The following is a 16,150-nucleotide window of genomic DNA, read 5'->3' as shown; positions in this document are numbered from 1 at the left end:
ATCTATCATCTATCTATCTATCTATCATCTATCTATCTATCATCTATCTATCTATCTATCTATCTATCTATCTATCTATCTATCATCTATCTATCTATCTATGAAATATAAAATGACAGGCTTTATATTTCCTTCCGTTGAGATTTTCTTAAATCATTTGTATACTTAAAAAGAAACCCTCATGTCTTCCTGTTGTGAAAATACTTCTATACTACTCTGCAACTTGTCTTTTGATGTATGCACTTTTTCTAAGTTATTGATGCTTCTTAAAGATTCAGGGTGAGAGTCAGCTAATGACTTATGTAAGTGGAAGCCCTGTGCAAGTTCTTCAGATAACCTAGACCTAAGCAGTTTAGGTTCTTTCAGGGTCTGCAGGCTGATTGCCATTGTTCACACCCTGGTAACTGCCAAACCCATTGACTACTGCGGTGTACTGTACCTGGGACTACCCTTGGGAAGACTTCCCGGGAATTTCAAGTTCCCTGCATGAACTGGTAGCCTCCGACTGTTTCTGACACCACAAGGGTGGGGGGCAGTTGCTACAATGGTGAAAACGGCAATGCCAAATCGAACGCAGCCATTTCTGATTGTGTGACTCAGATATGCTGAGAATCCCAGAAGGAGGTTGATGTACTCACCTCTGACTCTGCATGCAGCATATATCTTTGTGCTGATTGAACGTGTCTCTTAGAGCTACTTTAGATACAATCTCTTCCTCCTTTTTATTATATAATTCAATGCATACATTTGTGTTCAAAATGTATACACCTTCGATTATGTGGCACGTATATAATCCAGCTAATCTCTTGACTGTTGTCTGTTTGTTTCCCCCCGGAAAACAGAGATTTTTCTACAGCTTTTTTCAATAGTATTCCTATATCTGGATCCTTAGCAGGCTCAATGATGTCAGCTTCTCAAACCAATCAGCTGATGTCATTAGATTACAATGCAACCAATATCCTCTGCACGTCTAAGCCTGCCTTAGAGCCGGTGGCAGTGAGTGTTAAACCAACCGAAGACGCAGGCAACAAAGATGGGTCAGTACTGGGCAACGGAGATCTCATCTTCTGACTTTTTGTGACTTGGGGGCTCTGTCCATGCACTGCATGTCGGTCGCTCTGCGACTCTTGTTAGCTATGATTTTGTGTTTCTGAATGAGCCCATCACGGCAATAACTTTCATATTGCCTCTCACTGATCCTCAGTGATTTGAAAATGTGTTTGGAAAAAAAACATTCTGTGTAGTTCTAACAACGCAACAGAAGGGGGGGGGGGGAATCTCTCTTGGGACTATGTTAAATGGTTACAGGGAAATAGTCATACACCACTTAACCACCGCCGTATTTTTCGCTCTATAAGACGCACCCGACCATAAGACGCACCTAGTTCTAGAGGAGGAGAACAAGAAAAAAAAATGTTCTCTCCCTCTCTGCTCAGTGCCTCTCCAGCAAAGCGGGAGGAGAAACGGAAGGGACTCCGTTTCTCCTCCCGCTTCGCTGAAGGGGCGCTGCACAGAGAGGGAAAGCTGCGCAGTGGCTCTCCAGCGAAGCGAAGCCAGGAGAGCAAGAGAGATTGATCCCTTTTGCTCTCCTAGCTTCAGCAAAAGCAACGCGAAGCCTCCTGAGCACAGTGGGAGCGCTCCCGCTCTGCTCAGGAGGCTTCGGGAGGCTGTCCCTGAAGCCAGGAGAGCAAGAGGGATCAGTGCACACCAATCCCTCTTGCTCTCCTGGCTTCAGCAAAAGCTGCGCAGCCTGCATTCGCTCCATAAGACGCACACACATTTCCCCTTACTTTCTAGGAGGGGAAAAGTGCATCTTATAGAGCAAAAAATACTGTAATCATAAACTGAGGCTGTGTACGAACAATGCATTTAAAACACACAACAGCAACACTCCCAAGGATTCTGGGAACAGTAGTTTGTTAAGGGTAACTCTGAAAGGTAAACTGCAATCCCCAGGATTCTATTGGATAAGCCACGTGCTTTGAATGTATGGTGTGTGTGTGTGCAGTCTTAACTTTGTGGGATTCTCGAAAGCACACACAGACCCATTAAGGGTCTGCTTGCATCACTTGCCAACTTGATAATATTTTAAGTTTGTCACAAAAATAGTCTAGGAACATAGAAAGTTGCCTTATACGGAGTCAGACCATTGGTCTATGTGGCAATATCCCACACTCGACAATATTGGTTGGTATTACTTATCAGTTGTTTAAATACATAAGCTGGAGTCAGATACAGTAAACTCTTTCCAGTGCAGTCGGGAATTCATGGTGATATAATCACAAGCCACTTCATCAGAAGTGAGACGTGCAGAAAACACCAGCCAGATTTTCTACACCTGCTAGCATGCAAAGTGCTAGATGCAGAGGCGTCAAAAGTACCTTCATCACAAGCCTGGCAATTATGGAACTATACCTGATGATCTGTTGGAAGTTGATAGTCTTTACTTTCCCTTTGTTATTTTAACTCACGTGCAACTACTCATTCCGCATGCACATTTTATAGTTTCCTTTTTCATCTTTTAATTTTTGCCCGTTGTTATAATTGTTCTCCCTGTTTTATATACAGGGGTACCTTGGTTCTAGAATGGCTTAGTTGTCAAACAAATCGGCTCCCGAATGCCGCAAACCCAGAAGTAAGTGTTCCGGTTTGCGAACGGTTTTCAGAAGCCGAACATCCGACGTGGCTTCCGCTTGAGAGCAGGAAGCTCCTGCAGCCAATCGGAAGCCATGCCTTGGTTTTTGAATGGTTTCGGGAGTCAAACGGACTCCCGGAACGGATTAAGTTTGAGGACCAAGGTAGCACTGTAATTTCATAAAATGAAATTTATAAATAACCTTCCCAAAGAAGTACCTGGAAGGCATGGGGAGGGACAAGGCAAGTCACTGGCTTCCAGTGGCTTCATTCCAGTTCTCTTCACTCAGCTGGAGGCCCTTCCAATTACCGTATTTTTCGCTCTGTAAGATGCACCAGACCATAAGAAGCACCTAGTTTTTGGAGGAGGAAAACAAGAAAAAAATATTCTGAATCTCAGAAGCCAGAACAGCAAGAGGGATCGCTGCGCAGTGAAAGCAGCAATCCCTCTTGCTGTTCTGGCTTCTGGGATAGCTGTGCAGCCTGCATTCGCTCCATAAGACGCACACACATTTCCCCTTACTTTTTAGGAGGGGAAAAGTGAGTCTTATAGAGCAAAAAATACGGTACCCAGAGGGGCAGAAGGGGCCACTTTACCCAAGATGTACCATGTTAGGATGAAAAACAGCTTCCATCCTGGGGACTGAGGTGAAACAGTGGGGATTGATGTCGCCATTTCATTTTGGTGTTTTGTTGGCCTGTAGAACACTCCCCCCCCCTCCAATATATATTGCCCTAACTCAGCTTTTTCTTCCTTTTCTTACAGTGTAAATGCTACCTCTGCTTCAGCTGCTCCCCCTGCATCTTCGCCCTCTGTGCTGCCAGCCTCTTCCAAGATAGAGCCAATGAAAGCGTTTGATTCGAGATTCACGGAGCGATCCAAAGCCACCTCAGGGACTTCTGCCATAACACACACAAATCAGATTGCCATAGACAGGTGAGGAATGAGCTGTGCCCAGGTGAGAGTGAAGGAGGAAATTGCACTTTCACCAAAGCTGCATTTTTCTTAAGACTCCCGTTTTCTTGTTGTGTAGCCTGGTACATGCAAATGAACTTTCGCTAACCCTTCCCAGCAGAAAAAAAGTATATGGGCAATAACCATGGAAACCTGCACCGTGGCACGTTATAGGAATGCAATAAATCAGCTAGGCAGAACATTATAATTAACCTTAGGCTACTGAGCAAGGAAGAAACAACTAATGAATAAGACAATTAATCAAAAGTTAATGAATGAAGACACTGAAGAATGCGTGTTTATTCAGAAGTTAATAAAGAAGGACATTGAAGAATGTATTCAATCACATATTATTAAAAATGGAAAGTTAGGGAGGGGTATTCAGAGGAGCTAGAAGATTCCTAAAATATATACACAGAAATATTATTGAGAATGCCTGCCTGAAGGAGAAAACGAGGTGCAAAGAGCCAGAAGACCATTATTGAGACTCACAATTCCTCTAAAACAAAGAATGTTTTGTTGTGCAATGCCAGGTCCATAGGCAACAAAACCGCCACCATGCGCGACTTTTTTGTCTCGCAGGGGATTGACCTGGCTTGCGTGACGGAGACCTGGGTACGGGAAGGCGAAGTAGTCTCCCTACATGAGATAACACCCCCAGGTTTCTCTGTCCTCCATCAATCGCGGACTGTGGGTCGGGGGGGGGGGGAGAAGTAGCGTTGTTATTCCGGGAGGATTGCTCTTTCAGAGCTCTGGCATCACCGGCGATCTCCGGCATTGAATGTGTTGGTCTTGTGTGGGGCACCAAGGAGAGCTTGGCTGTCTGGCTGGTGTACCGACCACCCAGCACACCTGCAGCCACCCTGTCAGACCTGCTGGAGGTGGTGGCGGGCTGGGCCTTGGAGTTCCCAAACCTACTGGTTTTGGGAGACTTCAACGTCCATGCCGATGCCGCTCCCTCCTCACAGGCTCTGGACCTAGTGACTTCCATGGCAACACTAGGGCTCTCCCAGTTTGTTTTGGGCCCCACTCATCAAGCAGTCCACACGCTGGATCTGATCTTTGGGGCTGGCATAGATGTGATCATGCTCCCCGCTGTGGAAGTGCCATGGTCTGATCACTACGCTCTGAAAGCCAAGATTGACTTCCCGCTGCTCCCTGGCTCGGGTGGCGAACCCATTTGGGCTCGTCCGCGAAAACTGATGGATCCTGATTGATTCCGACAAGCCTTGCGGAACCCTGCTCCTCCTGGCGACTCATTAGATGACCTTGTTGAGGACTGGAATAACCGGCTCTTGGCAGCCATTGATGAGATCGCGCCTAAGCGCCCTCTGCGACCCCGTCGAAACCGGGCACCTTGGTTTACTGAGGAGCTCCGGAAAATGAAGCGGGATCTCAGACGGCTAGAGTGAGTATGGCGACGGACTCGTGACGGAGCCTCAAGAACATCTTATAGGACGCTTATGAAAGCCTATGAGATGGCTATGAAAGCTGCTAAGAAATCTTACTTTGCAGCTTCCATTGCATCCGCTAGCTCTCGCCCGGCACAACTTTTTAGAATAATTAGGTCAATAACGTCCTTAGGAGGACAACCAAATTTAAGCACAAATTCGACCCACAGCTGTGAGGCATTCGCGAGCTTTTTTGCGGAGAAAGTCCTGTTGCTCCGCCGTGACCTCCCTGCCAATTTAGATACAGTGACTGAACTGGAGGCCCCTCGACTGACTTCAGGTCCAGTGTTGGACCATTTCGATCGGATACTCCCTACTGATGTGGATAGATTCCTCCAAGTTGGTAGGCCCACCACCTGCCTCCTTGATCCGTGCCCGTCTTGGCTGATTAGGGAGTGTCCAGATGTTGCGCGGACCGCCCTGGTTGAAATTATCAATTTGTCCCTTGACACGGGGACATTCCCAGGGGAACTGAAGGAAGCAGTGGTGTGTCCACTCTTAAAGAAAACTTCATTAGATCCCTTAGACCTATCCAATTACCACCCAGTTTCAAATCTTCCATACCTGGGTAAGGTAATTGAGAGAGCGGTTGCTGAACAGCTTGGTAGGTTTCTGGAGGAAACATCGGCATTAGATCCATTTCAGTCCGGTTTCCGTCCTGGTTTTGGGACGGAGACGGCTCTGGTTGCCCTAACAGATGACCTCTGTAGACAACTGGATCGAGGCAGGTCAGGACTGCTGATCCTTTTAGATTTGTCAGCAGCCTTTGACATGGTCGATCATGATCTTCTGGACCACTGCCTCGCAGACGTGGGGATACAGGGCATAGCCCGTAACTGGTTGTGCTCTTTTATCTCTGGTCGGGGACAGAGGGTGGCACTAGGGAGGGAAATGTCGTCGCGCCACTCCTTGGTGTGTGGAGTGCCGCAGGGCGCAATTGTCTCCCCGATGCTTTTTAATATCTTTATGCGCCCCCTTGCCCAGATTATCCGGAGCTTTGGGCTGGGCTGTCACCAATATGCTGATGACACTCAGCTCTATCTGCTGATGGATGGCCACACCGACTCGGCCCCGGACACACTGACCAGATGCTTGGAAGCTGTGGCTGGATGGTTTCGTGGGAGCCGATTGAAACTAAATCCTTCGAAGACAGAGGTCCTATGGCTAGGTCGGGATGGCATGGGGATGAGAGACCAACTCCCTTCTCTTGCGGGGGCCCAATTAGTGCCATTGCCTTCCGTTAAGAGTTTGGGTGTAATCCTTGATGCCTCCCTTTCCATGGAGGCGCAAGTTACAGCAACAGCCAAGGCGACATTTTTCCACCTTCGCCGCATCAAGCAGTTGGTCCCTACCTTTCCCGCCCCGACCTGGCGACAGTGATCCATGCGACGGTCATCTCCAGGCTTGACTACTGTAATTCGCTCTACGCGGGGCTGCCCTTGAAGCTGTCCCAGAAACTCCAGCGGGTACAGAATGCTGCAGCGAGGCTCCTCACGGGGTCTCTGCCATGGGAGCATATTCACCCAGTGCTTTTCAAGCTGCACTGGCTCCCGGTGGAGTACAGGGTCAGAATTAAGGTGCTGCTTTTGACCTTTAAAGCCCTTCACGGCCTAGGACCCTCGTACCTACGGGACCGCCTCTCCTGGTATGCCCCACGGAGAGCCTCAAGGTCCATAAATAACAACACCCTAGTGGTCCCAGGCCCTAAGGAAGTTAGATTGGCCTCAACCAGAGCCAGGGCCTTTTCAACTCTGGCTCCGGCCTGGTGGAACGCTCTGCCTCATGAGACCAGGGCCCTGCAGGATCTGATTTCTTTCCGCAGGGCCTGTAAGACAGAGTTGTTCCGCCTGGCCTTTGGCTTGGAGCCAATTTGATTCCCTCCCTCCCTCTCTCTTTTTTCTTTTCCTTCTCCTCCTGCGATGAGGCTACATTTTAATATTTTAATGTTCCATTATTTTAATGTTGTATTTTATTTTTGTTTTTAAGTTGTAATCATTCATCTTGTTTTTATTATTGCTTGTAAGCCGCTCTGAGCCCGGCCTTGGCTGGGGAGGGCGGGGTATAAATAAAAAATTATTATTATTATTATTATAGAAATATATAAGAATGCTTTGTAATCATACCACATTGCAGTCTTCCTCTGTTTTTCAGGAGACTGTCCCTGTGTGCATTTGTAGCCATTAAGGCCTAGTTTTCACCTAAAGACCATATAAAATAATAATAATAATAATAATAATAATAATAATAATAATAATAATAATAATAAATATTTTATTTCTATCCTGCCCTCCCCAGCTGAAGCCAGGCTCAGAGCTGCTAACAACAGTAAAATGATACAACATTCTAAAATCATTTCATTATAAAATCAGTTCAAATCAGATTAATGGCAACCATTGGGCTAGAGTTCTGTGAGGATTACAGAAGGAGGGGGTCAGGCTGTGCCCTGACCAAAGGCCTGGTGGAACAGCTCCATCTTGCAGGCCCTGTGGAAAGATGTCAAGTCCTGCAGGGCCCTAGTCTCTTGTGACAGAGCATTCCACCAGATTGGAGCCACAGCCGAAAAAGCCCTGGCTCTAGTTGAGGCCAGTCTAACCTCCTTGAGGCCCGGGACCTCCAAGACCGTAAGGTCCTCCGTGGGACATACCAGGAGAGGCGGTCCCGTAGGTACAAGGGTCCTAGGCCGTGAAGGGCTTTAAAGGTTAAAACCAGCACCTTAAACCTGATCCTGTACTCCACCGGGAGCCAGTGCAGCTGGTATAGCACCGGGTGAATGTGATCCCACAGCGAGGACCCCATAAGGAGTCTCGCCATGGCATTCTGCACCCGCTGGAGTTTCTGGGTCAGTCTCAAGGGCAGCCCCACGTAGAGCGAGTTACAATAATCCAGTCTGGAGGTGACCGTCGCGTGGATCACAGTGGCTAGGTCAGGGCAATGCACCTGCTTTGTCCCATATTCAGACCACAGGATCTCTAGCTGGGACGGAGAAGCTGTGGCTGCCCATATGTGGTTGGACACCAGATTAAACTTGCATCAGCAAGGCCAAAGGTTCCCAGGTTGCTCGTTCCTGATCTGAAGCATCTGTTGCATCTGAGCTGTAACTGGCCATTTAGGTTTCAGCCAATTTGTGTCCTGAATGGGATGGCCGTTCCCACCATGTTTAGAGTAGTGCATTTTGTCGGGATGTGGGTGGCGCTGTGGGTTAAACCACAGAGCCTAGGACTTGCCGATCACAAGGTTGGCAGTTCGAATCCCCGCGATGGGGTGAGCTCCTGTTGCTTGGTCCCTGCTCCTGCCAACCTAGCAGTTCGAAAGCACGTCAAAGTGCAAGTAGATAAATAGGTATCGCTCCAGCGGGAAGGTAAACGGCGTTTCCGTGCGCTGCTCTGGTTCGCCAGAAGCGGCTTAGTCATGCTGGCCACATGACCTGGATGCTGTACGCCGGCTCCCTCGGCCAATAAAGCGAGATGAGCGCCGCAACCCCAGAGTTGGCCACGACTGGACCTAAAGGTCAGGTGTACCTTTACCTTTACCTTTACCTTTATTTTGTCCTTACTGCTGCTGCTAACGCTACATCCAAAGTGCTTGCTGCTGAACCTGGCCATTAGCCCACCTAGTCAACATCCTGTTCTCAAAGTAGCCAACCCAGTGTGTATGGGAAGCCCAAAAGCAGGAGCTGAGTGCAACGGCAGTCTCACCACTTGTGATTCCCAACGACTGGCGTTCAGAGGCTTACCGCCCCCAACAGTGGAGGGAGAAGAACATAGTCCTCATGGCCAGTAGCCGTTGATAGCTTTAGCCTGCGTGGAATTTGTATATAACCATCTTTTAAGGCCGTCTAAATTGATAACCATCACTACTTCTTGTTGGAGTGATCTCCGTAATTCTACTGTGCGCTACGTGAAAAAGTACAGTCGTACCTTGGTTCTTGAACAGAATGCGTTCTGGGAGTCCGTTTGACTCCCGGAACCGTTCGAAAACCAATGTGCGGCTTTCGATTGGCTACAGGAGTGTCCTGCAGCCAATCGGAAGCTGCGCCGGACGTTCGGCTTCTGAAAACTGTTCAAAAACCAGAACACTCACTTCCGGGTTTCGATCGTTCAGGAGCCGGTTTGTTCGGGAGCCAAGGCGTTTGAGATCCAAGGTACAAATGTACTTTGTCTGCCCTGAATTGTCCAGGGTTCCACTTCATTGGATGGCCCTGGGTTCTAGCATTGTGAGAGAAGGGGAAAAATGTTTCTCTATCCACTGTCCCAACGCCATGCACCATTTTATATACCTTTATCATGTCTTCTCTTCTTTGCCATTCCTCTAAACTAAAAGTCTCCAAATGTTGTTTGAAAACGTGTGGATTTTTAATCATTAGGCCACTCCCACCCCCACGAATCAGCCCAGATCCTGCCATCTTCATCTGAGAGACATGCCTGGCCCCATTTCTGTCAGCTGTTAAGTGCCAGGATAATTCTTTTCTCAGGCCTTCAGTTAATTAATGTCTCCTGTGGTTGTGCCCATCTTTTACTGGGGTCCTTACTAATATGTTGCTGGATGAGCACCTTATGCATTTTCTATTGTATGTGTTTTTAATTATTCCTCAGGTTTTTCACGTGTGTAGCTTTTAATTTTTGCCAAGCCACTTCGCTTTTGTCGTTGCAAAAAGCGACTGATAAATGAAATTATCATTATCACACATGGCTAATTGCTATGCTGTGTGTTTGGAGCAACTTCTCTCATCCTTGGTTCTCCAGATGTTGTTGCGACTACAACTCCCATCATCTCAACCAGCGTGGCCAGTGGTGAGGGATGAAGAGAGTTGTAATCCAACAACATCTGCAGGGCCAACGTTTACCAATCCCTGAGTTAAAAGGGTATTGGTTAGCAGGCTTGGAAAAGTCCCCTCTCTCCCTGAGACCTTGGAGCACCTTTGCCAGTCAGAGGAGATGGTACCCTTCTAGAGATACCAGGGCCGTCTTCTGGGAAATGATTTATAATGAAATGAAAAAGGTATTTAAATATACCTTCCTGAAGAAACCAGAGGCCTTTCTCCTGGGTATGGTCGGCCAATTGGTGCCAAAGAAGGACAGAACATTTTTTATGTATGCTACAACAGCAGCAAGAATACTCATCGCAAAGTATTGGAAGACACAAGATCTACCCACCGTGGAAGAATGGCAGATGAAAGTGATAGACTATATGGGACTGGCAGAAATGACCGGCAGAATTCGAGACCAGGGAGAAGAGATGGCGGAAGAAGATTGGAAGAAATTTAAGGACTATCTTAAGAAACATTGTAAAATTACTGAAGGCTAGAACGATGTTGATTCAGAAATTAAGGGGTTAAAAACTGTAATGATTATGTGATTAAGAAAAGAAAGGCTAAAAATTATATAGAAATTAGGGGAAGGATTTGCTGAATTGACTTAATTAGAGAATGGAATACAGAAAGGGGAGGTATGAGGAGGTTGGGAAAGTAAGTTTTATGAATATAAGGGATGGAAAATATACTTGTTTTGTATGTGTTCTGTTTGGATTGTATGTATTTTTATTGTTTTTGTTTTTTATTGTTCTGTTTTTTCTGTTTTATATAAATTCCTAAACCTTAATAAATATATTATATAAAAAAAAGAGATACCAGGGCCGTCTGATTTGTTAAAAGGCTGCTTCCCCCAACCCTCTGCATTGCACCAGAAACTGCTTTTGAAACTTTGTTGAGTAACCCTGTGTTTCTCTTGCAGATTGAAGGAGCAGAACTCAATTAGGGAAAGCAAACCCAAGGATATCTTGGAGAGTAGCAGCGACAGTGAGGAAAAGATCCCAGCCAAGCCTATGATTCTGTCCAAGCGTAAACTGGACCTTGAGGTAGAAAAGAAGAAGAAGGGCAGACCTCGAAAGGACTCAAGACTGATGCCTGTTACACTAACAGTTCAGGTAGCTGGGATGCCTGTCATCTTCTCTTACTCATTTGCTTATGAAAAAAAATATTTATCTGTACTCGATTTGCATCCTGTCTTTTGACTGGCAACCTTGAAGTAGCACATCATTTACCAAATACACAAAGAGCTCATAACCCACCTACTCTCAGCAGCCAGAAACATCATAGCCAGACACTGGAGAGACCTGTCAGGAGTAAGCATAGACGAGGGGTCAGCAGATTCTTTTCAGCAGGGGGCCGGTCCACTGTCCCTCAGACCTTGTGGTGGGCCGGATTGTATTTTGAAAAAAAATATGAACGAATTCCTATGCCCCACAAATAACCCAGAGATGCATTTTAAATAAAAGGACACATTCTACTCAAGTAAAAACACACTGATTCCTGGACCGTCCGTGGGCCGGATTGAGAAGGCAGTTGGGCCGGATCCAGCCTCCAGGCCTTAGTTTGCCTACCCATGGCATGGACCAATGGTATCAGATAGTATGGGAAACAACCTTATTAGAAAAACTAACCAACAAACTGAAACTGACACGGGGACAAATAGAAGAAGATGCTTTTTATCTTCTTTTACTTTTTATCACATATACAGCCCAACAAGACAATGACAATAATCTGCCAACAGCATTCAAATCGATCTGTATAACCTGATCTAAACGCATGCGCACGTGCGCACACACGGAAACAAATTTCACCACAGCCAGTCAAAGACAACCAGCCACACCCTAGGCCACCCCCAACCTCTCTCGCCACCAAAGGAATACAAGCGAATAGTAAAGAGAACTCACACAAGTGATGCTGACACAAAACCCTACACATACACTAAGTAGAATAGAAGCATTCCAGCCCCACCCCACTCACCATTCCCCCCTCCACCTCTTTCCCCCCTTTCTTCCTAATGTAACACTAATGTCTCAACAAATGAAACTGATCTGTAGAAAATGTAACCTGAAGAAAGAGACATTGCACATACATTTGTAAATCAAGAAATCTTTAATATATATTTTTTTAAAAAGTAAAAAATATGCAGATATGTAAAGAACCGTGAAAAAAATAAAAAAAAACTCCTGGTGGAGCAAGAGCAGGTGGTAAAAATGTCCCCTTCCCACTGAGAGCTTCATGGAAAAGAATCTCCAGGAAGGAGAAAAGCAGGTGAAGACTACAGCGTGCACCTGCTCCTGCTCCTTCTCTCTTTCCTGGATTCCTTGGTGGGAAGGCAGCGGCTCCAGCTGGTGTTTGCAATTAAACTGACACAGGCGTTTTTACACCAATCAGCCTAGTTGAGTTCTCCTTCTTGCCTTTCAGTCTCCAGCAATCCTGGCTTCTGAGAAGGATGGCGCATGCCACAGTGCACCGCTAGCACTTAAACTGCCAACCCCAGTCCCTCAGAAATCGTTTGCATTGCAAGTAAGTGTTGGATTAAAAAAAAAAAAACTACACTGACCCTTCTGCAGTTAACAGCAGGTTAGTTCCAAAAGAAGCGCTAGGATCGGCGTGGACAGCCAGCTGCGGAAACTCCGGAGCATAAGGAGAGAAGTCTTCACAGTTTCCCAAGGCAGAGGTTCCCAGCAAAGTGTTTGGGGTATAAAAGGGGTTGGGGAGAAGATGACATTTCGGTCTTCCTGCCAACAAGCCGGACCCATAGAACCATATTTGATCCGGACGTTCCCAGAGATAAGAAAAATGTATTCCTTTACGCAACAGCAGCGGCCAGAATACTGATCGCAAAGAACTGGAAGGGAAAGAAAATACCATCATTATTAGAATGGCAAAGTAGACTCTGATTTTGTGGAAATGGCAAAAATGACAGCAACAATTAGAGGCCATTCAAATCAGAGAATAATTAATGAGTGGGAGGGAGTGAAGGAATATATGAAAAAATATGGTTCCGGAACTGGAATATTAATAGATAACGTGTAAAACGTGCAGGGGTAAGCAAGGAAATAATAAAAAATCAGCTGAACAATAATTAAATGATAACAACACAACAGGACGGAAGAAGTAAAAATAAAATAAGATCACACATGGGTGAAGGGGAACGGGGGGTATAGGGGAATTTGAAATATTACTTATAATATAAAAGCTTTAATATAAAATTTCTAACTGTGTTGTATTTGTATACAGCAAAGAGAAGTTTAGAGTAATTAGGTATATTTTAATTTAGTTAATTATGTAATAGGTCTAAGTTAGAAAATGACTATGGATGTTGAATTTGATGTTTGTAATTTTTCTTTTTCCGGTTTTGGAAATAAAATTTAAATTAAAAAAAGGGTGGGGGGCCATATTTGATCCGGCCAGCTTCCTCGTTTCAGCTCGTGCCTTTTAAAAAGGATAGAGCTGAATCCCATACGTTTTATTTATTGCATTTCTAACCCACCGTTTTTCTCCAAGTTGCTCAGGGTGGTGTACAAGGTTCTCCTCCTCCTCATTTAATCGCCACAAACAACCTCGTGAGAGAGGTTCAGCTGAGAGGCAGCAACTGGCCCGAGGTCACCCAGTGACCTTCATCGCCCAGTGGGGATTTGAGCCCTGGTCTCCCAGGTTCACCCGACACTCTAACCACCACACCCCACTGCCTCTCTGTTAACTTGGCAGCTTGGTTCAGAACAACAGATTGGGCGAGAAAACAAAGGGAAAAGCCAGATAATAGGCGGTTGCTAACTTTGGGTTAAAGTATCAGGTTAAATTCTAAATGGTAGCATTTCACTTCCTTTGTAATGAGCCCTTGTTGCTAAGTATTGGTGTAGTGTGGAAGTTCAGATGTGCTATTTTGCTGTAGCAAGTCCTAAATGATTTATTGGGGGGGTGTACTGTACAATTGACCCTTGGCAGAATAATAAAGATTTGGATTTGGACTGCATTGACAGAGCAGATTAACTGTACAGTCATACCTCGGGTTGAAGTAGCTTCGGGATAAGTATTTTTGGGTTGCATGCTGCGGCGACCCGGAAGTAAGGAGCGCGTTACTTCCGGGTTTCGCCGCTCGCGCATGCGTAGACGGTCAAAATGACGTCGCGCGCATGCGCAGAAGCGGCGAATCACGGCACGCGCAGATGCGGGTTGCGTTCGCTTCTGGATGCGAACGGGGCTCCAGAACGGATCCCGTTCACATCCAGAGGTACCAGTGTACTTAAATGCTGTCCCTTACCTTTCCTCTCAAGTCTTCAGTTGTAAACTGCAGAGAGCTGTTCTTTAGGAGCAGTATGTAAATTTAACAAGCAAATAAAATATGGGAAGGGCCTGGTAATAATGGTGATTCTGAATAATGCTGCTGGCAGGCACTTTTAATAACGTTTCAGTTATTACTACATAATACAGTAGCTGTGAACGGGCAGGTTTTTCAGATGAGCCACCGTGTTTGAGCAATGTGTGTTCTTAAAGAATCTACCATTTTCGATGCTGGATAACGGCACCTTCAAATTTCCAGGGTGGTGGGTTTTTTATTGCTTGAATTGGGATATATATTTGACTTTCTCTTGCTCAGCTTTCATTTTAAGAGAACCAACTTTTGCAGGTCAGCTCAGATCCCTCCATGTACATTGAAGTGGAGAATGAAATCACCACAGTGGGAGGTTCAAAACTCAGCAGGTTAAAGTGCAACCGGGAAGGAAAGGAATGGGAAACGGTCCTCACCAGCCGAATTCTCTCAGCAGCAGGAAGCTGGTGAGTGTGTGTATGTGTGTTTGTGTGTGCATGTGCAAACACAGCCACAACCAGGCCAGGTTGAAGGCATCAACTTGGTATATAAAGCCCTTAACGTCTTGGCACCAGTTTACTCATGGGATCACCTTACCCCATAAACACCTCTTCAGGAGCTGTGATCTGTGAAACCACCTGCTCAGCGACCTCCTGTTCCCGTGCCACCCAATCACCACGTCCCAAGGGCAGCTCTCTGACTAGGATAAAAACTAAATTAAAAATACATTCTGCTGATGGAATGCCTCATATTGATAACAGAAGGGCAGGATGGGAATGTCTTTCATAAATATACCGTATTTTTCGCTCTGTAACACGCACCTGACCATAACACGCACGTAGTTTTTAGAGGAGGAAAGTCCGTAGGCATGCCACCCGTAGGCATTCCCTCCATAACACGCACAGACATTTCCCCTTACTTTTTAGGAGGAAAAAAGTGAGTGTTATGGTGCAAAAAATACGGTATTTTAGGTTTTCGGGTGGAAGCTGTTCTGTTCTCCCAGGCTTTCTCTGGGATTCAATTACAGAGATGTTTGTAGCTTTCCCCTCTTGTTTACCATGGAGGTTGGGTTGTGCTTTTTTAAAGTGTGTTTTTATTTCTCACTTTCTTGTTGTGTTTTCGTTTTGTGCGCAAGCCACTTTGGAGACTCTTCATGCAAAGCTTGACGCGTTGGTCTTATTAAATAACTGGAAGTCCTGAGTTGATTTCTCTCCCCCGTCCCCTGGCTCTTTTCCAGCAAGGTTGTGAGCGTTGCTTGTGAGAAGCGGACCCTGTCTGTGTTTTCGGCTTGCGGCCGCCGCCTTCTCCCTCCCATCGTATTGCATTCGCCAATCTCCACTTTGCACTGCACGGGCTTCTACATCATGGCTCTCACCACGGCTGCAACCCTTTCCGTCTGGTAAGCACTAAGCTGTCGCCATTTCAGTGGCCCTCAGGAAGGTTACAGTCAACAGGTGCAGAGGGAGGAATCCAGCGAGTGCAATGTCAGTTGTTCGATCAGTTGATTCATTTCAGCTTACCAAATGAAGCAATCCCCTCTCTCCTTCCCTCGTGCACTGTTCATGGGATTCTCCCACCTCCCACAAGAGCCAGTTTTGGGGGCAAGGGAGATGGTGGGGGGACCTCATTGTGCTAGCACAACTCCTTGCCTGAGCTTCCTCCGGCATGACTCGTTTGTTGAACCTGACCCAGAGAAACAACAGAGAAAGGAGGGGTGTGGAGGCATAGGAAGCATATGTGATTATTTCCATTGCACTTACTTTGCAATAAGCCCAGGGTCACCAACATGCTGCCCATGGGCATCACTCTACCTGCCAGTCCCTCCTCTGGCACCTGCAAAACGTGTCCTTAAATATCCTGAAAGACCTACATTGGCTCCAGGTATGTTTCCGAGCACAAATCAAAGTCTTGGTGCTGACCTTTAAAGCCCTAAACAGCCTCGGCCCAGTATACCTGAAGGAGCGTCTCCACTGCCAACTTTCAGCCAGGAC

General features: G+C 46.3%; 1 protein-coding gene across 1 annotated transcript in view; it reads left to right on the top strand.

Moving 5' to 3' along the window:
• The window catches only part of HIRA (histone cell cycle regulator), a 61,857-nt gene that overhangs the window by 35,870 nt on the left and 9,837 nt on the right, over nt 1-16,150 (top strand). The window contains exons 14-19 of the mRNA XM_083589867.1: nt 843-1,037; nt 3,401-3,571; nt 10,770-10,962; nt 12,269-12,370; nt 14,478-14,626; nt 15,397-15,558. Of these exons, the coding sequence (XP_083445993.1) occupies nt 843-1,037; nt 3,401-3,571; nt 10,770-10,962; nt 12,269-12,370; nt 14,478-14,626; nt 15,397-15,558 (972 nt within the window). The remainder of the gene's footprint in view (nt 1-842; nt 1,038-3,400; nt 3,572-10,769; nt 10,963-12,268; nt 12,371-14,477; nt 14,627-15,396; nt 15,559-16,150) is intronic.

Source organism: Podarcis filfolensis (genome assembly GCF_964270895.1).
Source record: "Podarcis filfolensis genome assembly, chromosome: 16".
NCBI lineage: Eukaryota > Metazoa > Chordata > Lepidosauria > Squamata > Lacertidae > Podarcis > Podarcis filfolensis.
Note: the sequence above shows the minus strand (reverse complement) of the source record. Positions and strands in the feature narration are given on the sequence as shown.